The 25563-nt window shown below is 39.3% G+C and overlaps 1 protein-coding gene across 4 annotated transcripts in view; it reads left to right on the top strand.

The window, feature by feature from the left end:
- Positions 1-20801, top strand: part of LOC111866786 (protein PRY1) — a 96051-nt gene extending 75250 nt beyond the window's left edge. For all 4 annotated transcript variants that reach the window (XM_023856047.2, XM_023856069.2, XM_023856064.2 and 1 more), the window contains exons 3-10: positions 1816-1960; positions 2697-2794; positions 3595-3747; positions 6492-6699; positions 9455-9602; positions 10356-10530; positions 17839-18046; positions 18890-20801. In XM_023856047.2, coding sequence (XP_023711815.1) covers positions 1816-1960; positions 2697-2794; positions 3595-3747; positions 6492-6699; positions 9455-9602; positions 10356-10530; positions 17839-18046; positions 18890-19041 — 1287 coding nt within the window. In that variant the 3' untranslated portion in view covers positions 19042-20801. The remainder of the gene's footprint in view (positions 1-1815; positions 1961-2696; positions 2795-3594; positions 3748-6491; positions 6700-9454; positions 9603-10355; positions 10531-17838; positions 18047-18889) is intronic.
- The last annotated feature ends 4762 nt before the right edge of the window (positions 20802-25563 follow it).

Consider the following 25563-nt stretch of genomic DNA (forward strand, 5'->3'; position numbering starts at 1 on the left):
TTGCGAACTGAGAACCCGATAACACACTGACTCTCGCTTGCTGCTCAGCCGGCTTTTATTCCGTTCGCTGTTGCTAGTGTGACGTGGCGTATAGCCTAGGACGCTGTTACCCCTTGGTGACGTCACCGCTGTTGACTCGCTTTGCATAGCTTCAAGGTTGCGGGGACTCGGCTAACGTCGGCTCCGCTCGGCTCACTTCGGCTCCGCTCGTGACGTCACCGCGGGGAGAGTTGCGGGGTGATTACTCGCCTATTACGCGAGCGCTACGTTACCGCTACGTGCAGCTGGGGAGGTAGGGGTCAACATGTCACAATATTAATCATAATAATAGGTCTTAATAATTTAAATACTGCAGAACCGGCATCGTTCAGTGGATATAGGGACAGGCTATGGGCTGGACGGCTGGACTTCGATTGTCGGTAGGGACAAGAGATTTTTATCTTCTCCACATCTTCCAGATCGGCTCTGAGGTCCAATGGATACCGGGGCTTTCTCCCCGGAGGTAAAGCGACCGTATCATGAAACTGACCCCTCACCTCCATCTAGTGCCGAGGTCAAGAAATGTGGAGCTACGTGTATATCTCCACTCCCACATACGCCTTCAGGGCGTGTTGCTTAACTAATTAAGCACAGGGACGTTACCTTTTACCATTTAACAATTTTTTATAATATGTCGCATTTCTATAATAATACAAAAATGAGACAGTTTTGAGGGCACAAATACGGTCACAGTGCAGTATTATTGAGAAGCTGTAAAGTCCCACTGGTGGGCCACGCTCCACCGGCTGAGAAACACTGCATTAGAGCATAGCCAATATAGAAAGAAGTGTGAACATATTTTGAATAGCTTTACATGAAACTATCTGCATTAATTCACTGAATATTTAAGGGGCGAAGGAAAAAAGAACGCTGTAGAGGGAAACGAAACAGACACTGTATGACCAGTCAACTTTTTCTGCAAAGCTTGCTGTTTCTGAAGTAACTAAACAAAACGGTGAGAATAAGTTGAAATCATTTCTGTGGGCATGCATTTCCCAGATTGTTATTTGGAATTGGAATTTTTCTAACTAGCATAAATTTGGTAGCTCAAGTAACCTGTGGGTCTATAATTGTTTATTTTGGAGTATATTTAATTACCAGAACGTTTATTTAGTCTGTATTTCGACTTTCCCATGGATGTGAATAGATTCATCATTCTTGATTTATGGGAGTGCTTATGCAGACAAGAACACGGTATCAGGCACCAGTACACACACTTTTACATTTTATGCAGGCTATTTCACGTTATCAGTAGCTAGACTATATAATGTCAAATGGTAGGATGGTACAGGAGTTGGAAAATATTTGGAAAGATGTGTTCGTGGCCTAGTCAAGTTAATATCTTGGCACTTGCCTGCAGGGACTGAGGAATACCACAATAACCTAAAATAGTCAGTGTCTTTTGCCGAGTATTGAATCAAGCATCTCTCAAATATGAATCAATGTAGTTGCTACTGGACCAAACTCTTTGGTACTTCATGTAAATTGTATTGTGCAATGAATGCCAGGTCGCATACAGTGATCAATCAATTATACAAAGACAGTGAACCAAATGAGTATTTTTCTTTTCCTTGGCACTACAGCCCCAGTGGGCCTAGGTCTACCTCCATGAACTTCTCCGTTCACCAAATGAGTATTTACCTACCAAAAAACCGATCACTTGATATCTGACAAACAACGCTGTATTGCTGAGATATTAAAGTTGTTTCAGACTCATGAGCCATTACATGTAAAAGGTACCAACATGTCCTTCTATATATGTTCTAACCCTTGTAGGAGCCAAAGTTTGAGACCGTCACACGTGAAACAGTGGAAACGTACCGAGGAAATAAGCCAGACCGGGTGACAACATCCGAAAAGCGCGATGTCTTCCAGAATTTGCCAGACGAGTTTCGGACTGTCTTGGAGAAAGAACAGAATGGTAATATTTCATAATGTTGTTAAGTCTGATATTGATAACTGCTGATATATTTAATACAGGGTCTACAATTTGGGAGTCAACTCTGTCCCTCTCTTCAGATGATTGGAAAGTTGTCCCTGTGCTTAATTTAGTACCATGTAATGAAGATATGTGGAGTAGTAGAGGTATAGCTCCATGCATTCTTAATATCGACTTTAGATGCCACTTTTATGCATCAGAAAATATCCCCAATACTGATTAGATAGAAGGCTGGCTAGGTCCTACCATTGGTATGGACACTGTGGTGAAGAGAAACATGTCTACCATTGCCAGGAATCAAAGCTGAAATTCTGTCATGCAGTCCATAACTCAGTAATTATGCTCACTCAGCTATTCCAGCTTTATACTGACATAGTCTGTTTTTGCTTTTATACATTTATGATAGCAGTCAAAACTGAAACCAGAACTCTCAGAGTACTTATATGTGTTATAGGCTAACCATCAGACATTTGGTGTGGCTAACAAAGTTGGATTAGAACAATTTCTAGTTTCATCCTAATCATTATAATGCATATTGGAAGAAACTGGTTAAAGAAATTGTCAGTATAATGATAGACAATCATCTGATGATGGAATTAGACTCATAGCCTGAAAGGCCTTGTATATTATTTCAGTGTACTACAGGATGCATTAATATTGAATTACTTGTAACCGAATTACATATATATATATATTATGAGCATTTATTAATTTGCAGGCACTACGAACAGTGTCATGAGAGACAGAGTAGGAAAAGAGAAACCAAAGTCTAGATCACCTAGCATGTCACCAGAGAGATCCACAACAGTGAAACAGGTGAGATGTTAGTGAACACCTGAGCATTGGCAGGCTAGGCAAGTCAGGCATTTGTCCTACCTCACCCTGGATTTTCTGGAAAATAAATAAAACTTGGAAAAGGATGAAATACTATACTGAATATTAAAATTACTTTTGAAAAAAAGAATGTGTTGTCTATCATGAATACTCTAGGGTGATTAGTGATTAGTTGCTTAGATGTAGGTTTTTGGTTGTGAATATTTGTAAAAAATGTCGCTTTCTCTCATTATACCAAATTCAAAAGATTAAAATGGTTGCAATTTTTTTTGTCACAAAATACAGAGGCAGATATATAATGCAGTAATTCATTTGAAATGGGCTTGAATCACTGGAACCAAACATTATGGAAGAAAGGAAAAAGAAAACTGATTTAAAGATTGCTGGTGCTTTCTAAAATAATCATTTTTTCTCAGTGAACCACAATGTCTCCTTGCACACTCTCTGGTACCGAGTTTTACTTTAGAGTCTTGCAGCTAACAAGTTATTTTTCCACATGTCTCATACTTTTTACAGAACTAACTCAATATCATCCACTTTTTTGAAAAATTAACATCGGTTTTACAGAAACTAACATGGTATGCAATATTAAAGTAACGTTTTATTGAATAAAATTTATTTCAGAGTCTGCCACAGTCAGAATAGCAAATTTTGAAGAGCTCTGAACCAGATATCTACTGAATACATCTTAGGGGTAGTACAAAATACTGCATATTATTACCTGATATTCAGGTGACTTCATAATACTGGGAATGAAACTAATTATTTTTTCTCTTTTATAGAAAAGTGAAAGCAAATTCAACTTATCCAAGACAAAATCAAAGCCAGAAAATGACACAGTAGGTGCTGAAGGTGATTTTGCAGCAGACTGTCTTAAGGCACACAATGAGTACCGAGAGAAACATGGAGTCCAGCCTCTAAAACTCAACAAAAAGGTTTGTTCATATGTGCCAACGCGGTAGTGTAGTGTATGCTACCACCCAGGAGGTCGCGGGTTCAAGTCCCGATGCGGTACTGGATTTTTCTCAATTGACCTAATCTTACCAGCTGCAATAGGCCCTGGGGTTTACTCAGCCTCTAACAGAAATGAGTACCAGGAATTAATTTAATAATTTTCCTGGGGAGTAAAGCGCCGCCGGCGCATAAGGCTGACAACCTTACCGCCATCTTTGAGCCGATTGTCTAGATAATGTGGGACCCTCAATGTCTCACAACCCTATGGGCCTTCACGGCCTGTTACAGGGATAGCTTTACTTTTTTTTTTTACATATGTGCCTTATGTCCTAAGCATGCTATTATGATAGTTGTCCTCACATATGGGTTCAGCACTTCACATTCTAGAGGATTATGATGCTATCAATTAACCCCTGATACCCACTGAACAAGAAGCTTGTTCTGTTATCACAGCAAAATGCCACACTTCACACTGCACTGTTTACCCAATTAATTGTAAGGCTAATCCTATTACTGCATCACTAATTAGACAACCAATTAATTATCTGACTGACATACTTGTGAGAATGAGCCAAGTGTGGACACTGTGGTGAAGAGAAATGTGCCTGCTTTTGCAATGAACAGAATTCCAGTCCCCCGGTAGTCCAACCTGTGGCCTATTCAATATTGATAAATGATATAAACTCCGTCTCAAGTGCAAACAATATATTTGTGTCTTTGAGCACTTCAAACACAGGGCGAATAACCCTAACAATTTTAAAATTTTAAAATTTGGACAAGAATTTAAAAGTTTAAAATTAGAACTAAAGATTTTATTATGGTGCTATTACAATAAACTCAAAATTAATGTGTGTGAAGTAATCTACGGGTGGACAGCTATCAACGAAGTAGAAGTTGATAATGACAGGGAGAGTGTTTTAGATGTTAAATTTTGAACTGGGTGCAGTGTGACAGCGACGTGAGTGTTATACACCTGATGATGGCCGTCTGAGGCCGAAACATGTAGTGTAGGGAGCAAGATCAAAGACACAAATATATTGTTTGCACTTGAGACGGAGTTTATATCATTTATCGTATGGAGTGCAACAGGATGCTTAAATATAATATTCAATATTGACTAAGATACCTTTTTTTTTATTGCTAGTGGGGTGGGAGTAAGTCCCTTGTACTGCGGCCACTTCTGGCCTATTGTACCAGCCCCAGATGATAGGTGAGGGTGATTGTGGAGCAATTGGTGGAATGAAGATCAGCAGAGGAAACCAATGTACTCGGAGAAAACCTACCCCAGCGCCACTTTGTCCACCACAAATCCCACTTGACCAGACCCGGGATCGAACCCGGGCCGCCGCGGCGGAAAGCCAGCGACTAACCGCTTGAGTTATAAAAAAAAAAGTCACCTTGGTTTCAATATTAGGCATCATATGGGATTTTGAAGTTCTCACGGCAGTGGTTATGAGAAGTCCTACCTTCTGGGATATAATACCATGTAGTCTGTTGAAAGTCGGCTAACGTTTATTCTTTGGCCCTGAAGATGGAAGTGACATGTTCCTCCAAAACATCGGTTCATTTTCAGCAGACTACATGACGATATATCTCAGAAGGTAGAATTCTTCATAATCACTGCTGTAAGCCCTGCTTTCTGCCTGCTTTCACTGTGGTTTCTTGCTCAGCTTAATTTTGGCCCTGAAGAAGGAGGCGAATGTTCGTCCGAAATGTCGGTTGACTTTCAACAGACTACTTGGCGCTACATTTCTGAGGCTACGAAGCCTCAGAAACAGAACCTGTTCCCAAGAAGGGGATGGGGAGTACTTATTTAGTTAGGTCCAGCGCCTTTTCACCAGAAGACGAAAAAAGATCCAGTTTCTAAAATGTAATGCTATACAATAAGCAAAGTCCAGACTCTCAGTACACCCAAGTATGATGTACCATTATTAGAACCTTTTTTATTATTAAGGTAAAAGAAAGGCAAAGGTAAACTTGTAATAGGTCATGGAGGCCAGTAGGGTTATGATGGTTGAGGCTCCCACATTTTCTAGAAAATCGCCTCACAGATGGCGGTGAGGTTGTCAGCCCTACACGCCGGCTGCCCTTTACCGCCAGGAAGATTCCTGGTACTCATTTTTGTAGAGGCTGAGTCGATTCCAGGGCCATAGTGCGGCTGGAAGGATTAGGTCAACTGAAATATCCAATGATTTCATCGGGAGTTGACCCACGACTTTCTGGCTTGTAGCATAGGGCGTCAACCAATTATGCTACTGTGTGCTCCCTTATAATTAAGTCATTATTTATTTAAATTCATATTCCGACTCATTGAAATGAAACATCCTCCACATGTAAGTCTAGTTCTCCCTCCAGTAGCCTGTCACTGTTTCAGTGTTCATCTCATTAATGCAAAACACAGCTGTCACAGTAGGGTTGAGGAGAGCTCAGTTAGTATAGAGACAGGCCGCAAATTGGACGGTTGGAATTCGATTCTCAGCAGTGACAAGTGATTTTCCCTTCTTCACAGTACCCAATTCAGCCCTGGGGCCCACCCAGACTCCTATGAAGTTGGCACTGGGGACTCTCTTCCCTTGGGGTAAAGCAGCTGAGTTGTGAAGCTGATCACTCATCTCCATCTAGTGCTGATGTCAAGAATGGTGGGGCCATACCTCCACTCCCCCATATACCTTTATAACGCGGCTGCTTACCCTATTAAGCAGAAGTACAATTTGTATTGTTACAGTTGTGCAAGTACAGTGAAGAATGGGCGAAACGACTTGCTTCAAGAGGACATCTTGAGCATCGTCAGAATTCAGATTATGGGGAGAATATATTTTGTAGTTGGTCTTCCAACCCAAGCTACCGTGTAACAGGCCGAGAACCTGTTGATAACTGGTACAGTGAAATAAAAGATCATCCATTTGGTCGTGAACCTAGAACTCTCAAGTCTGGTAAGTTAATTGCATTATTGGTAGATATTTATTTATTATGGATTCTATCTCTCTGTCTTACTTCCTTTACATTCAATCCATTAATGCCCACTCTAATATTTCTTAAGTACAGCCCTTTTGTTTTAAAAAGTACGCTGATAACCTCACTGCCATCTGTGAGCCGATTGTCTAGAAAATGTGGGAGCCTTGACCTCTCACACCCCCATGGGCCTTAATTGCCTGTTGCAGGGACAGCTTCACCTTTTTATTTTTTAGAATATTTCCTTGTTAAAATTATCTCTATATTAGCATAAAGGTGATCCCCTCTGGAAACCAATTTAATCCCCCAAAATTACCAGAACTGATTAAGAAAATGAAGGGAAACTAAATAAAACTTTAATTACATGCCTATATATTTATTAATGAATGAAAACACACATTCACTAGAGAATAAATCAGACATCAAATATACATTTTTAAAAATTTGTTTCACAAAAGTTTAGTTCTTTCCTAACATATAATTTGTATGTTGTGGAAAGGGAGGATTAATGGATGAAAGCAGAAAGGCATGAGAGACTATCTGGATCATCTGGATCGTTAAAAACTAAACTTCTTGCAAAAGGAGGATGGCTAGATTCAGGAAATGACTGGAAGCGTGCCCTTTACCACACCCTTAAGTCACCTTGGGTTCTCAGCATGCTAGGCAGGCATAAATTTCTATTTACAGTCATACAAAGCAAGTTCACAAGTTTCTTTGCTGACAGCAAAGAAACTCAGTCAGTTTTATTTTTCATTTCCTTCTAATATTCAGCCTTGTACTTCAAAATCGTACTCATAGTTGAACAAATCAACTTAAATTTATTAGCCAGTTCATGCACTTTCAGGCCAAATTTATGTAGGTTCAAAACTTCATATATCTAAAGTATGTGCTTTTCTGGGCTTCTTGCTTGGTTCTGAACGCTGTTATTTTCAGTCATGGCAGCCAACAAAACATAACATTAAATGCACAGCACCAAAAGCACAAGCAGTCCAGTACTTGCACTCACAAATGTTGGCTGCAGATGTAAGTTAAGAGGTTTTTGGCATAAATCTGGCTTGGAAAAAAAAAAGAAGTCACAAGTAAGGTGTCACCTAAGCGGCCTCCGTAGTCTAGAGGTAACGTTCCCACCTCATGACTCGTGGTACGTGGGTTCAAACCCGGCGGAGGTCGTGGAATTTTTAAAGGCGGAAAAATTCAGGGAACAAGTCCTCCGGGAGGGACTTTAAGCCGTGGGTCCCGTGTCGTAGCTTTATGGCACGTAAAAGAACCACATATCTCAAAAGGAGGTCACTGAGCTGAATTCAAGGACATTTCCCGCCCAACAGTAGTCTCTAACGCCTCTGATAGATGGGGGAAGCATTATAGACACCGCCAAGCCAGTAGAGGCCGAACTCGCTGGCTCGGTCGGGACTGATGGTACGCACCAATATCGGTAGGGTATAGAGACTGGTAGAATATCATAGAGGGAAGCACAATGGACCAGTACTGGTCTCAGTGCATGGGGAAACTCACCCTCTCCAATAACTAACTAACTGACTAACTGACTAACAAAGTAACTAACTAAGGTGTCACCTATATTTTTATGCAGTTATTCTTAAAATGGATCTTTGTCATAGCAGACTGGCTCAAGTGGTATCATTTCTGACTTGTATTCTGGTGACACTACTATACTGAGATTTTTCTCGGCCCTTTAAGGCAGATAGAATGACAGTACCACTGATTCAGTGACCACCGTTTCCTTCCACATTTTTTCATTTCACTGTTCATGCAAATAAATAAATACCTTCCCTGCTGGGAAAAGAAAAATTTTCCTCAACATATTACTTTCCTAAACATAAAAATCATTTTGAAGTAAAGGTAAAGTTCGCCCTGTACTTAACAAATACCATGTTGAAAACACCGGTTCTCGTCCGATCACCGAAGTTAAGTAACACTGGGCGTGGTTAGTACTTCGATGGCTGACCGCTTGGGAACAGCATTTAGGCCGCGCCATAGCTCAAGCGGTTAGTCGCTGGCTTCTCACCGCGGCGGCCTGGGTTCGATCCCAGGTCTGGTCAAGTGGGATTTGTGGTGGACAAAGTTGCGCTGGGGCAGGTTTTTCCCGAGTACTTCGGTTTCCCCTGCCAATCTTCATTCCACTAATTGCTCCACAATCACCCTCATCTATCATCTGGGGCTGGCACAATAGGCCAGAAGTGGCCGCAGTGCAAGGGACTTAGTCCCACCTCACTAGCAATAAAAAAAACTAATTAAACACTATGCCATGAAGGTGAATGGGGGTAGTGGATTTATAGATCTATGTATACTTGACCTTGACACTATTTGAAGGTGAGTGGTTAGCTTCACGCCCTGACCACTTTACCCCCGCATTACCCATTGGATAGGAGGCTGGATGGGGCCCAGAACCAGACTTGATCTCTGACTCCTTGACATTCCAGTCCATAGCCAGTCACTATATTGGCTGAGCTGTCGCAGCTCCTCATTTCGAAGTATAGGTGTACATTATTATACTATTTCAACATGATTATGTTATGGGTTCTTTGGTGGAACCCATGCTGAAAATAAGGTACATTATCACCAAATAGATCACTGGTGATAATGACATGAACTAGCTGTTGCAATGATTCACACTTGTGATTGTTAGTGTTAGGCATAGAAGTTTCTCTCTTGATGATAATATGCCATATTTCTTTAATCATCCTCTTTAATGGCCAGATATTTTCTATATGATTTCAGGTCACTTCAGTCAGGTTGTTTGGCGGGACAGCAAAGAAATTGGAGTTGCAGTTGCAAAAAGTCGTAATGGACAAATATTTGTTGTGGCAAATTATTCTCCCCCAGGAAATTTCATTGGTAGTTTTGCTGAAAATGTGCCGCCTCTTGGGTAAGTGTGAAGTGTGACATAAAAGATCAAGGAATACTCAGATGGATCAACTCAGCAACTTATCTCAGATTAAGTATTTGTTTCAAAGTGGAACTACTTTGAAACTCTGCACACACACATATATGTCTAATGTCGAGTCAAGAGAAGAATGAACACAGATATTTCTTGTCTCATCTGCCTAGCAGTTACCTCCTACCTACATGTCTTCCTCCACCACCATAAATTACCACTGGCTTTCTCGCATAGTCTGTTGTTAATTTCCACTGAAAAGTAATTAAATTTTGTTGTTTTAAGAGAAATTAATTATATTTACTACAAAACATACATAATGTTCAATATGATAAAACACTGAATACTACTGGCAGAGCCATAGTTTTGTAAAATTTCAACATTATCTTTGTTCTAATCCTTTTACTTGATGTTACTGAAATAGCTTCATATGTGCTTTGAGGTATATTTCATTTCACCATGATTACATGCGACATTGAAGGTGAGATATTTAAAATTTGTAGCTAGTTCTAATACTGCGTTTTGTAAATTATATTGAAGTTATCTTGAGTACTTTCACTTGAAAGCCATCATTTTTTATTTTGAGGCAAAAGAAAGATTAACATACAGAGTGATGCAACTGTCATGGATAACATACAGAATGATGCAACTGTCACTCAAAGTCATGTGTCATGATATAACTATCAGCAGAAACTGACTCACATAATATTACTCTAGTCCTAAACCAGAGTATATATATTACAGTGGATTTGCTGCTTCAAGTCAGGGTAAAAACGGTGTAACAAAGAGAACTAAACCTGAGAAGATGGCTGATGATGATGCAAGCTCTGATGAAGAAGAATTTGCAAAAGAAGGTCTTCGAATTCATAATGAGTACAGAAGAAAGCATGGGGTACCTGACCTAAAACTCAGTAAATCGGTAAGATAAATTATTTATTTCAGCACACAAACCATGATAGCAAACAGTTACACAGCTGTTAGTACTGAAAAAGCTACTCACAGTAGGAAAAGAATGGTTTTCTACATTGCAATGCTGTGTAGTTTAGAGACAGCTTGACAGTTCAAAGGAACATACCACCCCTATCTTCATGGTCAAAAATTATGCAGAAGCAGGCAGCAAGCCCAGCTGTAGCCAGGTGTGACATGTTTCTCTGAAACTTCGCGGTATCTCCAAACTGGACCACATTACAACTCAAAAGTTCATACTCATCTGTCATTATTATAAGAACCTCTAATCCTACTTACATGAGGAGCATTAGGTGTCTGATTCACACATCATAAAAGATAATGATGTTATTACTAAGACTAGCATATAGTTCTAGTATTGACTGCATTGATGGAGGCATATACTTACAGAGGTGAATATACAAACCTCACAGATGTTACATTATGTGTCATTGTGGGTTGTTCAACAATACTATCAGTATCTATATTATATAGCATCGAGTGGAAGGATGGCTGATAATTTATTAATTATAAAGAATTTGCAAGGAAGCAGTCATAGCCTAATTGAGATAGCACCTAAGAATCTGTCTAGAGGACTGAGGTAAACCATGAAAAATCCCAGTCAGGAGATCCAATGTCCTGGTCATGATGTAAACAAATCATCTTTTTAATATTACTGCTCTGTTAACCTGCTTGGTGACACTGTGTGGTCTGGTACACATGTACCCATCTAACAGAAAACACAGCATCACATCCTACATCTTCAGCAGATTACTGTATTTTTGGGCGAACCACACGGCTGGTTGCTCGGGCCAGAACGGCGGGAGCCGCACGGCCACTCTGGATACTGCTGCTTGCGAACTGTCTGCGGCGTCCATGCTGAGTCGGGGTCACCAATGTGGGATGTCAGTGGTCTAATAGACAACCACTTAAAAAGTCTGCGGGCCTTGAAAAGGGCCGTTTGTTCGGCCGTGCATGCGCTAGTAGCGTTTGCTGCTTTGTAGCAGACCAGGTCTTTACGGCCGTTCAGCTGGCCTGCTGGCCGGTGATGTGGTGCTGCGTGCGCTGGTAGGAACAGCTGCCTATGGTGTGGGAGACGACAGAGCAATTGCCTCGGCATGGTTGCTGGAGAGCTGTTGCTGCTTCATGACGTCAGAGTAGCTGCATTAACTGTCTTTGTCACAGTGAGGAAGATCGAAGAACTGATGATAGCGTCAAAGTCATGTTGCAACTGACAGTCAGTCAGTCTGTCTGTCTTGGTGTCGAGCCCCAGCTGGGGCTCATGACCAGATGTTTTCTTCTTTGTGAAAGTTGCTGTCCTGTCCATTTGGGGCGTCCTCTCTGACGAGAGGTCGGTTCTGTCATTTGTCAGTCTTAGTCAGTCCATTGTCAGTATTGACATATATTTACAATTTAATTCTAGTCTTAATTCCTATTTCTACGTACAATATATACAAGGCCTCTGTCAATCCAGGCATTGTACAGCAGATTATGCCCCATTTCTAGTATTATTTGCTACCATGGCAGTCTAGTCACTTGAACGGTCGTATGCCTGACCACCGCCAAGTTTAAGCCTCTTATACTTTCTATGTTGGGCTTCACGTTGACCAATAATGCGAACATTCTCATTTTCATGATTTTGTATGACTTCTGCTTTTTGCCTGCATAATTTTGTCATGTAATCATATACGTATGGAATTTTGAATGCCATGTGCAATTCGCGGACCGGTGTGCGCCTCGGAAAATTGCCAATGGTGCGGAGAACCTTATTTTGCAGGCGCTGCAATTTCACTAGATGGGTGTCTGCCGCAAACTCCCAGGCGGGACTAGCATAAGTCATTACAGATCTAATAAGAGCTTTGTGGAGGGTCAATTTAATGTTAGCGCTCAATCGCTCACTTTTGAATAGGGAATATACTCTAATGAATGTTCTGAAGGCCTTCGCTTCGATCATTTCTATGTGCAATCTCCATGTAACTCTCTTATTGAAGATTACACCTAGATATTTTGCACTATTTACAAATGGAATATTTGTCCATTAAGAGTAAGACAATACTCAGGCGGCCAATACCCACGAGAGAAGTAGACCCCCCGAATCTTATCTTCATTAATTTTTATATTCCAGCGCTCAAACCAGGTCTCCATTGAGCTGAGACTGCGCTGGAGTTTTCTGACAATGAAACCCTCCTTGCGATCTGTCGCATATAGACAGGTGTCCTCCACAAAGAGGACCAGGTGAACACCATGAGTTTTTTTTGGGGGGGAGGGGGTTCATTTATATACAAGTTGAAAAGAGTAGGGGAAAGGACAGAACCTTGTGATACCCCTGCTTGCATTTCCCTTGGCGTTGAGATTTCACCTTCAACCGAGATCCTGAATGTATGCTGAGAAAGAAAGGACCCAATAAGCTTGGTCAAACAGTTAGAGAATTCCAATTTTGATAACTCATACAGCAAGCCTGAGTGCCACGTGGTATCAAAGGCTTTTTCGATGTCCAAGAACACTGCAGCCATAGACATTTTATTGTTGAAATTAAGGGTCACGTCCGCCAGCCTCATACATGGCAATGTCGTGCTGTGATGCGCACGAAAACCAAACTGACTTGCGTTGAGCAGGCCTCTTTCTTCAATATGTTTACGGAGGAATTTAAAGATTGCTTTTTAGAATAGTTTTCCTGTCATGGACAGGAGGCTGATCGGACGTAAATTTTGAGGAAATTTCGGGTCTTTACCGGGTTTAGGTAAAGTTATTACTTTTGCTTCCTTCCAAGTATTTGGAAAATGAGAAAGAAAACAATGATTGAATAAATGAGTTACGTGAACCAATGGTCGCCTTGGAAGGTGCCTGAGGCATTCATTTGGGATGCCGTCAATTCCACAGGCCTTTTTTAATTTCAGAGAATTTATTAATTTCTGAACGTCACATTGTCTGATCCTTAGAGGGGGATTTTCATCTACGGCTTCCAGCAGAACTTGAACTCTAGCCTCCACCTGCTGTTCATGGTTTTCGTCGCACAGGTCATGTGGCGTGAACTGAATTTCCAAACAGTCTGCAATTTCGTTGGCTTTTTCAGAAGGATAAAACTTAAGGCCAGAAGAACCATGAATAGCAGTTGGTGCCCTTGGTCTGTCTCTCTTAAGGAGAGATTTCGCAATGGGCCATATACTCTGAGGTGTGACTTCAGCGTTATCTATTTTTGTTTCCCACCGTTCAAGTGCCTCTTTTCGGGTCATCCGCCTGATCGATTTGGTGACCCAATTGACTGCCGTTTTACATGCTGGATCCCTGGTTTCTTGCCACAGTTTTCGTAGCCTCTGCTTATATTTTATCAAACGATCTAGACCAGGTAGGTCGTTGTTTATGTCCGAAAGTGTAACTTTACTTGTCGACAGCCTATATGTCAAAGCAATAGAGGCTGCAAAGTCGCGTGCCGCTTTATCGGCTTCTACCCCCGAATTAATTTCTAGTTTAGGTGATATTAATTCAGAAGCGAGGCTTTGAAACCGCTCCAAATCTGTAAATTTTTCAGTGGGTTGAAATATTCCAAATTTTAACGTGATCCGGTATGTGGAATACTATTCGTAGGTGATCTGAGTCCAAAATATCATAGACGATGACATTTGACTCCATGATTTATTTAATCCGTCTTGCAGTGCATACACTCATTTATCTTCTTCTCTCCCTCGCACTACATGTTTCGGCATAATAATGCCATCTTCAGGTGCTCACTTATCCACGTCAAACCAGTTCATTGCATGCCATGTTCACACATTAAAATAACTAAAATATGCATCTATCATATACATATCATATACATATCTATCATATACAATGTATATGATAGATGCATATTTTAGTTATTTTAATGTGTGAACATGGCATGCAATGAACTGGTTTGACGTGGATAAGTAAGCACCTGAAGATGGCATTATTATGCCGAAACATGTAGTGCGAGGGAGAGAAGGAGATAAATGAGTGTATGCACTGCAAGACGGATTAAATAAATCATGGACTTAAATCAGTGCAACAGGACGCTAAAATATGACATTTGACTGTCTGATATTTTTGTGAACCACAATGTCTAACACGTCACCATTTCCTGCAGGGGAATAATGAGTGGGGCACTGTGGTGCTGAGATTTCGAAATCACTCGTATCAAATAAATCCATAAGTTTCAAGCCTGATGGGTTTGAAACTCTGCTATTCCAAAATGGGTTCTTAGCATTCATATCACCTGCCAAAATAGATTTATGTCTGAAGTTTAAGAGCTCAGTGATGTTAGCATCACTCCAGGCTCTGCCTGGAGATTTATAAACAGCTGCAAACAGCACTTCGCTATTACCAATTGGTATGCAGACCCCTGTCTCTTCTACTGAAACAAGGGGTGGTAGGTCTACATGGTTATGGGGAATTCCTTTTCTTACTGCAATGGCAGTTCCGCCTTTTCTGCCCGAGTGGCGGTCGATTCTATAAAAGTGGTAATTTGGAATAAAGAACTTCTCACGAGGTTTTTCAGATGTGTCTCTGAAAACAGGACCACATCTATATGTAGGTCTTGCAGCTGTTTACTGAGCTCATAGCGCTGCCTCCCAATGCCGTTCACATTAAATGCTATGACTGTGAGGGGCCTATGAACTCTAGCGGCCATTTTGTTTCATTAGGTTTAGAATAATTTTAGTAATGGCTATTATTTTTTCTTCCTCAGACACTGCACCACTGACCTCTGTCATAATCTGCTGTTCTACAATCACTACTCTCAACATATTGTCGAGAGATGGACTGTTTACATGAGTAGTCTGAGCTGACTGACCTGTTTTTTTTTTGTTCCTGTACAAGGACCGGGCCGTTCGGTTTCGTGGTTTCTGGTGGAACTGCCACTGGATCTTGGCGAATCTGAGGTCGCTGCTCCTGCGATATGCTACCTTGGAGCGCTGCCATGAAGGAGACTCCAGGGGTAACGATATTTGAGGAAACACTCTTCCCGTTGTGGTTTTGCATGCCCTGTGCGAGTTCTACCTCTGCAGCTCCTCCTTCGCGTGTTTGCAGCCCTGATAGTTGGCGGGATGGGGCTTCTCTCACTCCTTCAACTGGCAATTGTAGCAAGCTGGAGTGGAGGCAGCGTTCTCTTTCTCTGGACACTCTTTGTGCAGGTGGCCATCCCCGCACCACATGCAACGGGGAGGTTGTTTACAATTGGCCCAGACATGGCCAAACTGTTGGCAGTTGTGACACTGCATAAGGCCACTCTGTGCTCCAACCCGGATGGATATGTGGCAAAGGCTTTGTAGATGGAACCGTCAGGGGTAGGGTGATAAGGAAGAGGGGAAGAGTTCTTGATATCCTTTCTTCTGAAGGCGACCCTCGGGTGGTTGTCATCTGTTTGACGCTAACCACATCAAATCCCAGGGTCACCAGCCCATCAGAAATATCCTCCGCAGGGGTATTGTGAGGGAGATTACGGATTACAGCCTTTATGGGTTTTTGGGACTTTGGAAAGAAGGTATAGTAGGAAAGTTTATTGTTGGATAGATGAGACTTGACGGCTTTGAAATCCACCATGCTTTTAGTGATGACGCTGGTCCCGTTTTTGGTATTACGGAACTCAAAGTCGCCTTTGACCACATTTTTCAGTTGGCTCTGAAACTGAATAAGATCGATTGTGGACGTTAGTATTACCGGGGGAGGCCTACCTGGTTTTAACTGCAGCTTCCTTCTCCAGTGTAGTGGCTTCGGCACCAGAAGTGTCCGTTTCCATCGTTGCCGCCCCAAGGGGAGCGAAGTAGTTCTTGGTGGCAACCTCTGTTTTGGGGTTCCTTTTGAAGGCTGCCATTGCTTTCTTTGGAGTCAGTGCGGATTCAGCGGTACTCTGTCATTTCCACCTCCAGACTTCTTTGAAGCCTTCCTCCCAGGCTGGAATATCTGTGCTTGATGTGCTGGCCTTTACCAGGGACTTCAGCTCGTTCAGCGTAACTGTATAGTTTCCATAGAGTGCAATGAACAGCGTCTTGCCGGAGAGGGCCTTGCAGTAATTAATCCTATTTTCGTCGGCGGCGCTGACTATTGCCGCCCATTCTGCAGTTTCTCCAACCGCAGCAGTTGTGAAGCCGGCCACGTCCTCAATGTTGCACAGGGTGTCGAATAAGCGCCTGTACTGGGTTTCGGCATCAGGGTACTGCATAATTTCTTTAAATTCGGCCTGTAGAGCAGCACGTTTTTCAGCCCAGAATGCCTGGTACCCCGGCACAGGGACGCCAGCCATCTCTGGCTCGGCACTTACAGATTCAACAACCCAGCCGAGTATTGACGTATAAGACTACAAGACACTAAGACACAACTCACTGCCCACACTGAATCCACAAGCAATATTGCCTAAGACACAACTGAGAATTCATTCAGTAATGCACAATCCAAGTTTCAATTACCAAAATGTTCCAAGTTTCACAGCCAATCTCGAATGTTGTCAAACATAAAAATTGTTGCTCATCGACCTCACTCCTTGAATCAATGAATGGATCCCAATCCAATCAGTGATCAACCATCGATGATAGTGTGTTGTGAGCTCCGCCTTTTATACCATGCTTGTTGGGGGGAGCTAAAGTTGCAGTTGAGATTGTGAGCACTGTTTGGCTAGTGCACGTGATGATCTACAGGTGGGCTGGACAACGAGTGCTGTATAAATACGAGTGGTGGCCGCAATGTGACATTGACTTGGTTTGAGCAGAAGTTGAATGCTGTCTGTTAGATAGACGAAGCTGCGTGTTAGTATGTGGGGATTCCCACAATCTTATTGTTGCACCATTATGGCGTATCAATTCTTGCAGCTTCTGAAAACTAATAAAATTAATTAAATTTTGTATATGAAGTCATTGCCGAAATATAAATCAGAAAATAAAGAATTTTGGTATAACTGACTGGTTAGAGCTGACACTTTATTTATGAAAATAAATAATGTTATATAGCCATATATTTAAAAATATATGAAATTGCAATATGTTCCAAACAAAAGTTATGTCAATGAACTACATTTTCTGAACGTTTAAATTTCAACTTTGATTACAGAGTATGTTTATGGATACTGATAGCTTTTATGTTGCAATTCTTTGTATTTTTCTGTACAAATATATTTGCTTAATATTTTTACATTCCAAAGTTTTTGTTTTTCATATTGTGTCTTACTGGGTTAATGTTTTAACCTATTAACTTAACTACTCTAAGTATTTTGTAAATAACACAACTGAAATGTGACAGAACCACTTATATGTATCTTACTGTTAATGGACAGCTCTGTAGTTATGCAAAAGAGTGGGCTAAAACACTGGCACGGGAAGACAGATTTGGTCATCGACCTGATGGAAAGTATGGGGAGAACATTTACTGTATGTGGTCTTCAGATCTTCAACAGAAAGTAACTGCTAAGGATGCCTGCCAGAGTTGGTACAAAGAAATCAAAGATTTTACTTTTGGAGCAGAGCCACGTGTATTGAAATCAGGTATTTCATATATTCAATGATAAATTACCAGTAGGTAGTAGAAATGTCATTCCATGTCCTAATACAGCCATGCCTTGACCTACAATTTCCTCACTTACAATTTCTTTGTATTAACATCCAAAATACTTACTCTCTGAATTTTCAAATTTGTGAATGAAAACTTGATTTTTGGACTTATGCCACATTGTATTGCTGTGTTGGCAAGAACTACAATTCTTAATCATCCTGGGTAAAAATTGTTTAACTGACTAATTTTTAACACTTTAAATACTTAATACTCTGTAACATATTTTTGGGAATATATTAAGTCTCAGTCTTAGGTCTGACTGCACTCTTTATGTTATGATTCCGTAAATGTTTGTGATAATGGTTGATTTATTCTACCAACACAATGTCTGACATTTTTAGGGGTACTGGTGAGGCTACATCTTATCAAGTCTTTCATAACTGAGACTTCCCCAGTCATGCCAAATTATATCACATAACTGATCATAATTTTAATAAACTTTTCTTAATACAAATTTTTACCTAAATTGGTCTTACAAATAAATCAATAAATAAAGTCAAATATAAAGAATTCCCACCTATATGCATGCCAAATTTCAAAGCTTTAAAGGTTATAGTCACTCAAAAAAGCAAATCTAAATTTTATAAAATTCAACCCTGCAAGGATATGGCTTGTAAAATCCTTGTAACCTCGGTTTCTCATGTTGGTTCTGTGTTCAATCTCTTTTTATTTCATGCTATTTGTACTGTCTAAATTCAGTTCTTCTTTAAAACCGCACTGATCTAAGATGCTGTATGATAATTTTACCATATAAAATGACATGTATAATTTTTCAGGTCACTTTTCCCAAATGATTTGGAAAAATAGCCAAGAACTTGGAATGGGACTGGCTAGAAGCAAAAATGGAAGAGTTTTGATTGTTGCAAACTATAACCCCAGGGGTAACTATGTAGGGCAATTTGCAGCCAATGTTCCAAGGCCCCGCTGACAACAGTTGACTATTCATGCTTAACATTCTTCAAAACATCAGAAATCCTCAATTTTATTAATATAAAATAGGAGAACATGATTTTATGCAAATAATTTTATGAAATGTGATGTATCATCATATAGTCATTTGTTTACCAAATACATTTAAGTAATTCTTAAGGAATGTTGACCATGTAATTATAAGAACCTTGCAGATGGTACATTTGTGTTACTATGGTTAGAATCTATTGTAGCTCATCTTAGAAGTTGTACAAGATAAGTGTGATTTATAATGACAATTTTAAGAGAATGTGTTATGTAATGAAATACATGGAGTTTATCTGAACATGGATTTTACTGGCTGGTTGTCAGTGGTCAGTTATGGTTTCAACTGTATCCCACTTTTCAGATTATTGATAATTTACATGAAAACTGAAGTTTATTCATTTATATTACTGAAATAACAGAAGAGGTAAGCATTACAGATGATGCTTAAAATATGCATAGTTTCTTGAAATGTGCAGATGGGTTTCACGTCTACTGCACCCGTAATTTATAGAATTTATAGGATTAATGATTATCACTGTCTTCTGGGATGTGATATCATATAGTCTGGTAAACTGTTACCATTGTTTTGGAGCAACCTGCTGCATATTTCTTCAAGGCAGTCATCTACTCTGAAGATGGATGCATCAGGTTCCTCTAAAACATTTATACTGATGTACCAGACTACATCATGTCAGATCCCTGAAGACAGTAGTCTTCACTTGATTCCCTCAAGCGCACACAAATTTTTCTTTCTTAACCTTACCTTTCCCCCCTACCAAAAAGTGTAGCATGAAAATTTTTTTATTCATTGACACAACTTTCTTGGTTTTACATCCCCAATTTAAATTGTGTACTATCTGGTGTATAATTCATGCAATATGCAAGCCAGTAGGGCCTAAAAGCCACCCTCAGTGATGAGAAATTCCATCCCCTCCTCAGTTCTAAAAGATCAACGTTCTCAAAATGTAGTCAAAATTAATGAAACAACATTTTTGGACGTTGTGATGAAGCCCTTCACTGGTGTTGTAATTCTTAAAACACTTTTTAATACAGTTTCATGACATATTTATATTATTGCCAATTAATGCTCACAAAATGATCAAAGATTAGAAAAATTAATTCCCATTTGGGAGGGGGGGGGATATTCAGAAAATGTGGTGGCCCAAGTGGCTGTGTTGCTCTGCAAGCCCTGTAAGTAAAGGAGTTTTATTCAGGACTACTGTAGATTTGTAAGCAGATAAAACTTATGTAAGATTTGAGGCTTTCACGGCGGTGACTATGAAGAAAGCAGTCTTCTGGGATTTGGCACCGTGTATATGTGGTGTTAACCGACGTTTCGGAGGAACGTATCGTGATACAGATTCTAAATACAATTTTCTGCATAACCTATATGATTCTTAATAATGGAATGACTCATTAATTGTATAGCTCTGCCATACAGTACTCATTATAATTACTACCCTACACTGTTTTATTTTGACATGTACATCTGAAGATAAAACTTAGTTTTGCTTACTCCATGTACATGTCAAAATAAAACAGTGTAGGGTAGTAATTATAATGAGTACTGTATGGCAGAGCTATACAATTAATGAGTCATTCCATTATTAAGAATCATATAGGTTATGCAGAAAATTGTATTTAGAATCTGTATCACGATACGTTCCTCCGAAACGTCGGTTAACACCACATATACACGGTGCCAAATCCCAGAAGACTGCTTTCTTCATAGTCACCGCCGTGAAAGCCTCAAATCTTACATAAGTTTTATCNTCAGGGGTTCTTACTAACTGGGTGTGGAGCAATAGTGGAATAGTGATTAGCAGGGGAAACCAAAGAAATGTAGAGAAAACTCTGCGCCAGTGCTAATTCAATTACGATGAATTTCGTATGAAGTCTTCTGAGACTAATCCCAAGGTTCCATTGTGAAAAGTCAATGTCTAACTGCCTGACTGGCTCCTTTATTATCAGTGTCAATTTTGAGGATGGTATTTTGTGGTTTTCTTTTTCTGTTTGCCCATAAGGACAGGAACTTGCTGAAATTCTGTGACTGATAATCAGTACAGTGTACAGGATATTGTAAGTTTTAAATTATTTGCTGATAATTTCATAACAGAGCAAATACATTTCATTATATATATACCATTTCCTTTTTTATTAATTTCAATTTGAAACATGTTCCAGAAAACTGCCATGTATACTTACATTCCTATAAAGGTTGCATTCCAATTTTTTTAATTTTGTTAAAGTTTTTAATGTTTTTGTATATGTACAGAGTAATTATTCCCACGCAGTGTTGATTCCAAAGAAGAACTGCTTGTAAATAGATGAAACTGGTAACAGACAGCAGGCCTAATAAAAACATATCCCATTTTGTGAGATCCAAGATTCCTACAGTGGTAACTGTGAAGATTACTGCCTTATGGCGATTTGATTCCATGTAATCTTGTATAAGTTTACTGATATTTTGAAGGACTGTACTGCCTCCATCTTCAGGGTCAAAGAGTATACTAATCACGAAAAAATGGAGAGTCTCGGCTTGGTGCTTGATTCCTTGGCTTACTTTCCAGCCCGTAAAGATGGAGGCTGTATTTTTCTCCAAAATGTCAGTAAACATACCAGGCCATGTGGTGCCACATCACAGGCGACAGAATTTTGCACTCACCCAAAACCTCACATTTAAAGCATGTCCACACACCATGGCCTTCTAAGGAAATTCTACTAATTTCTAGACTTTGTACTCTAGATCTGTACCATATGCGTACACTTCCATCCTTGTCTCAGACAGTGGGAAGTACAATTTTCCTATAGATGGATCAGTGGGAAGCATATATGAATTTTAAATTGAGCTGATCTCCACTCTAGACACACACAGTTTGCCTACAGCATTAAGGTCCAGAATAAATTGTTCTTGGGTGATGAGGCACATCAGTTTGGAACTGAAGTCTGACACTGTGGATCTTGTATGAAATGAGGTTCTTGGAATGGCGGGTGTGAAGAATCCTATCTTCAGGGAAGAATGTTGTGTAGTCCACTGAAAGTCAACTGATGTTTCAGAGTTACATGATACCACCATCTTCAGGGTCAAAGCATGAGCTAAGCAAGAAACTAATGTGCAACAGGTAGCAAGCAGAGCCTACTTGGATTATTCTTTGATCCTGAAGTTAGAGGCGACATGTTCTTCTGAAATATCTGTTGATTTTCCATTGACTATACAGTGTTTTATCCCAGAAGACATAATTCTTTATGGTGAATATTCTCTATCTGCATAATGAGGGAACAATATTTCTCAGATGATGGAGGCATAGGAGCTTCTGAAACGCTGGATTTTGACTTCAAATTGACGTTACTAGTCACCTGAGAAGAATTAATCACATAACTATAGCCATCGTTGTTGAGTGAATGATAGTGAATTGTTAAAGCTGATGCTTGGATTTGCATGTAGTTCTGATAAAAGTGTACCTGATCAATATTCCAAAGATGTCAAATGATTATAAGTGGTGTATTAGGAGAGGATATGGTTAAGCATTTAAGAATATAAAAGTCATGTCAAAATACAATAAATATAATGTGCTCTTGAGTACAGTACATGAAGTATATAAGCGTAATCATTTGACGATTCCCTTCTCCACTTACATCAGTGCACATAGAAGTTCACTGAATCTCTTCTGGTATTAAAGTTGCACTAAACAGTTTGTGCCTAGATAATTATATATAATCAGTCAAGAGGCAACAAATTAATTTACAAAGCATAGTGAAGACGATAGAACTGTTAAGAGCATATGCTAAATATCATAGCCCAAGTCATACTTTATCTTATCTTAGAACTTGGTAAAATGTAAGACAAATAAACAGTTACAGCTAATGAAATACGCTTGCTCACATGGTAACAAAATGCATGTTACAAAGACTGATGGTTTGGCACTTGCCAAGTTACAATTTATAAAAATTGTTAATTTAGAATAAGAATGTTGTAATATGTAATATGGTTGTAGTTACCATTTGCTAGAAGTATTTAGTATTTGTAAGAGATATGCTATATTATGGGCCCTATGTTTTTGTAAGTAAACCTACTGTTAACTAGATTCATTGAATATTAAAAGGCTGAAAAGAAACTACCCTAATGTTATTAATACTGAAAATCTTTTCATTCCAATGGAGGTTATAAGCCCTATCTCTGCAATGTTAATATCATCAAATTTAGATACATTTTTCTACAGAAACACAAACTCTACAGTTGTTAAATATGGCACACATGTAGTTGAGGATTCTTCAAACCTGTTGACTTTTATTCTTTACAATGATTAACCTGTAATCAAATTTTTACTACCTGTAAAGGAAAACTTAAGAAAATATCAGCAGATACAAGGGATTCTGAACTACTTGTGTGCCAAATTTCATAAATGTAGAGCTTATGGTTGTTTAAAAAACTGCATCTACATTAGGGCTTACAACTTTCCCTTCAGAATCCACTAATTTTCAAAAAACTGTCCTTTCTAGCTGTAGACCTTTACATGCTTTTTTTTTTATAATTCTGTTGGATTTACTGACAGGACAGAACATTATGTTCTGCAGAACTCAGCTATCCCTAGAAAGAAAGGAACATACGGGGCAACACAATTTACAAAATAATCGTTGCATAAAGCATATCAGTCATGTGAAGAGTCAAAAGTAGGTTACAGGGTAGCAAATCTAAAGAGTCATTTAAGCAGGAAAGCTCATTTTCTGAATGACTTGTCTTGATACCATCAGTAGCTCATACTGTATAGTGTTGAATAATATATTGGAAAGGATGTGTTAATGGCATAATTTACTATACTATTCTGGCATTTGCCTGGAAAACCATGAAGAATCTCTGGTGGTACAGGCAATCTATGTGCTGAAGTCACAAATGTTAATGGATGTCATAATTATAGAATAAATAATTACACACACCATGGAAATAAAATGAACAAAATATGGCTAATAATACCTAATAAGATACTTATTTACAAATTAATGAAGATAAGCTCATGAAGGCTTCACAATTGTACATGTCTTGACAAGGATAATTTGACTTTTTCTATCAGTAAATTACAAACTTTAATTACAAACATCTCACATTTTAATACGTTTGATAATCTATTAAATAATTCAAAATATACAAAATGGAGCTTTTAAATCAATTCCTTCAGTCCCATTTTGGAGACACCAGACAGGGGGGACAGCAGGTTGGCTCAAGTGGTAATACTTCTGACTTGTGTTCACGAAGTGACCAGTTCACATCTTGGCTAGGGCACTGGCTAGCGTGACTGAAGGTTTCTTTATGTTTTTTTAGTCCATCGAGGCAAATGCTGAGACAGTGCACCTAATTACGCCATGACTAACTCCTTCCACATCATTCACATTCACTGAAATCATTATACTATCTCATGCTATAGTCTGAGATTTTGACAGCATTACTGATTAATAAATAATGGGGAGAAAAGAGAATTAATTATTAGACCATGGAGAGGTGATATTTCATGGAAAAGCCAACAACTATCAGAACATAAGTGAAATTACTTTTTGTGTAGCCAACATGTACTATACCTTCACACTTCACATGTTCATTAGCAATAATTTCAAAGGACAAAGAATCCAAAAATCTTCCTGAGCTCTGACTGGAAGTGCCTGTATCCATCAGGAGTTAAAGCTCCATCAATGAATAAAGTTCTTTAAAATATTCTGCAAAGGAGGTAAGAAAATGTTATAATTTACATTATGTTTATGTATACTTTGACAGAAACTACTGAATAAACACCTGTCATACAAAATGGATGTTGATAATACATCTTGTTTGTATATTTAATTCTGATATATGTTTCAGTTAAAATAAACCATTATCAGTGGAAGAGTAAATGTTGCAAAACTAGCTCTTACCCCTTACAGTTTGTTCATTGGCTATTCACATGTGGATAATTCAGCAGAAAAGAAACGTGTATACCCATAAATGTTAGTAAAAACTGTTTTGTATGATGAGCTTATGCTCAATACATCCTGTCAAATGTAAAAGTAGATACATAGAACTTAGACCAGATTTAAGGGGGAGTGACTGGGGTGGTCACCCTTGGGTCTCCATAAAACAGAAATAGAATCCACAGATTCTACTGAAATATTTGTTTGCATTTTTACTTAATATAAGGAATAGAAACAAGAAGAAAACTTCTATAACCTAAATTTATCATTGGCCTCCATATTTTGACTGCCTCAGGACCCCCACAACTGCAAGTCTGACCCTCTTTGAAGCTATGAATTTACTCTGAATATGACATGTCCGATTCAATATAATTTATTTTTATATTTTTTATTTATTTCTTTATTATTTACTTCTCAGATATTCAAATTCATTCATTCAAGTAGTCACATCAATCATTCCAGACCACAGGGCTTAATCCGTAAAGGCTGCTGAAGAAGAAGATATTTAAACTGAATACCTGTTTAAGGTGTTAAACATAATGTCAGCAAGTGAAGG

The sequence above is a fragment of the Cryptotermes secundus genome, unplaced genomic scaffold (assembly GCF_002891405.2).
Source record: "Cryptotermes secundus unplaced genomic scaffold, Csec_1.0 scaffold42, whole genome shotgun sequence".
NCBI classification, from domain to species: Eukaryota; Metazoa; Arthropoda; class Insecta; order Blattodea; family Kalotermitidae; genus Cryptotermes; species Cryptotermes secundus.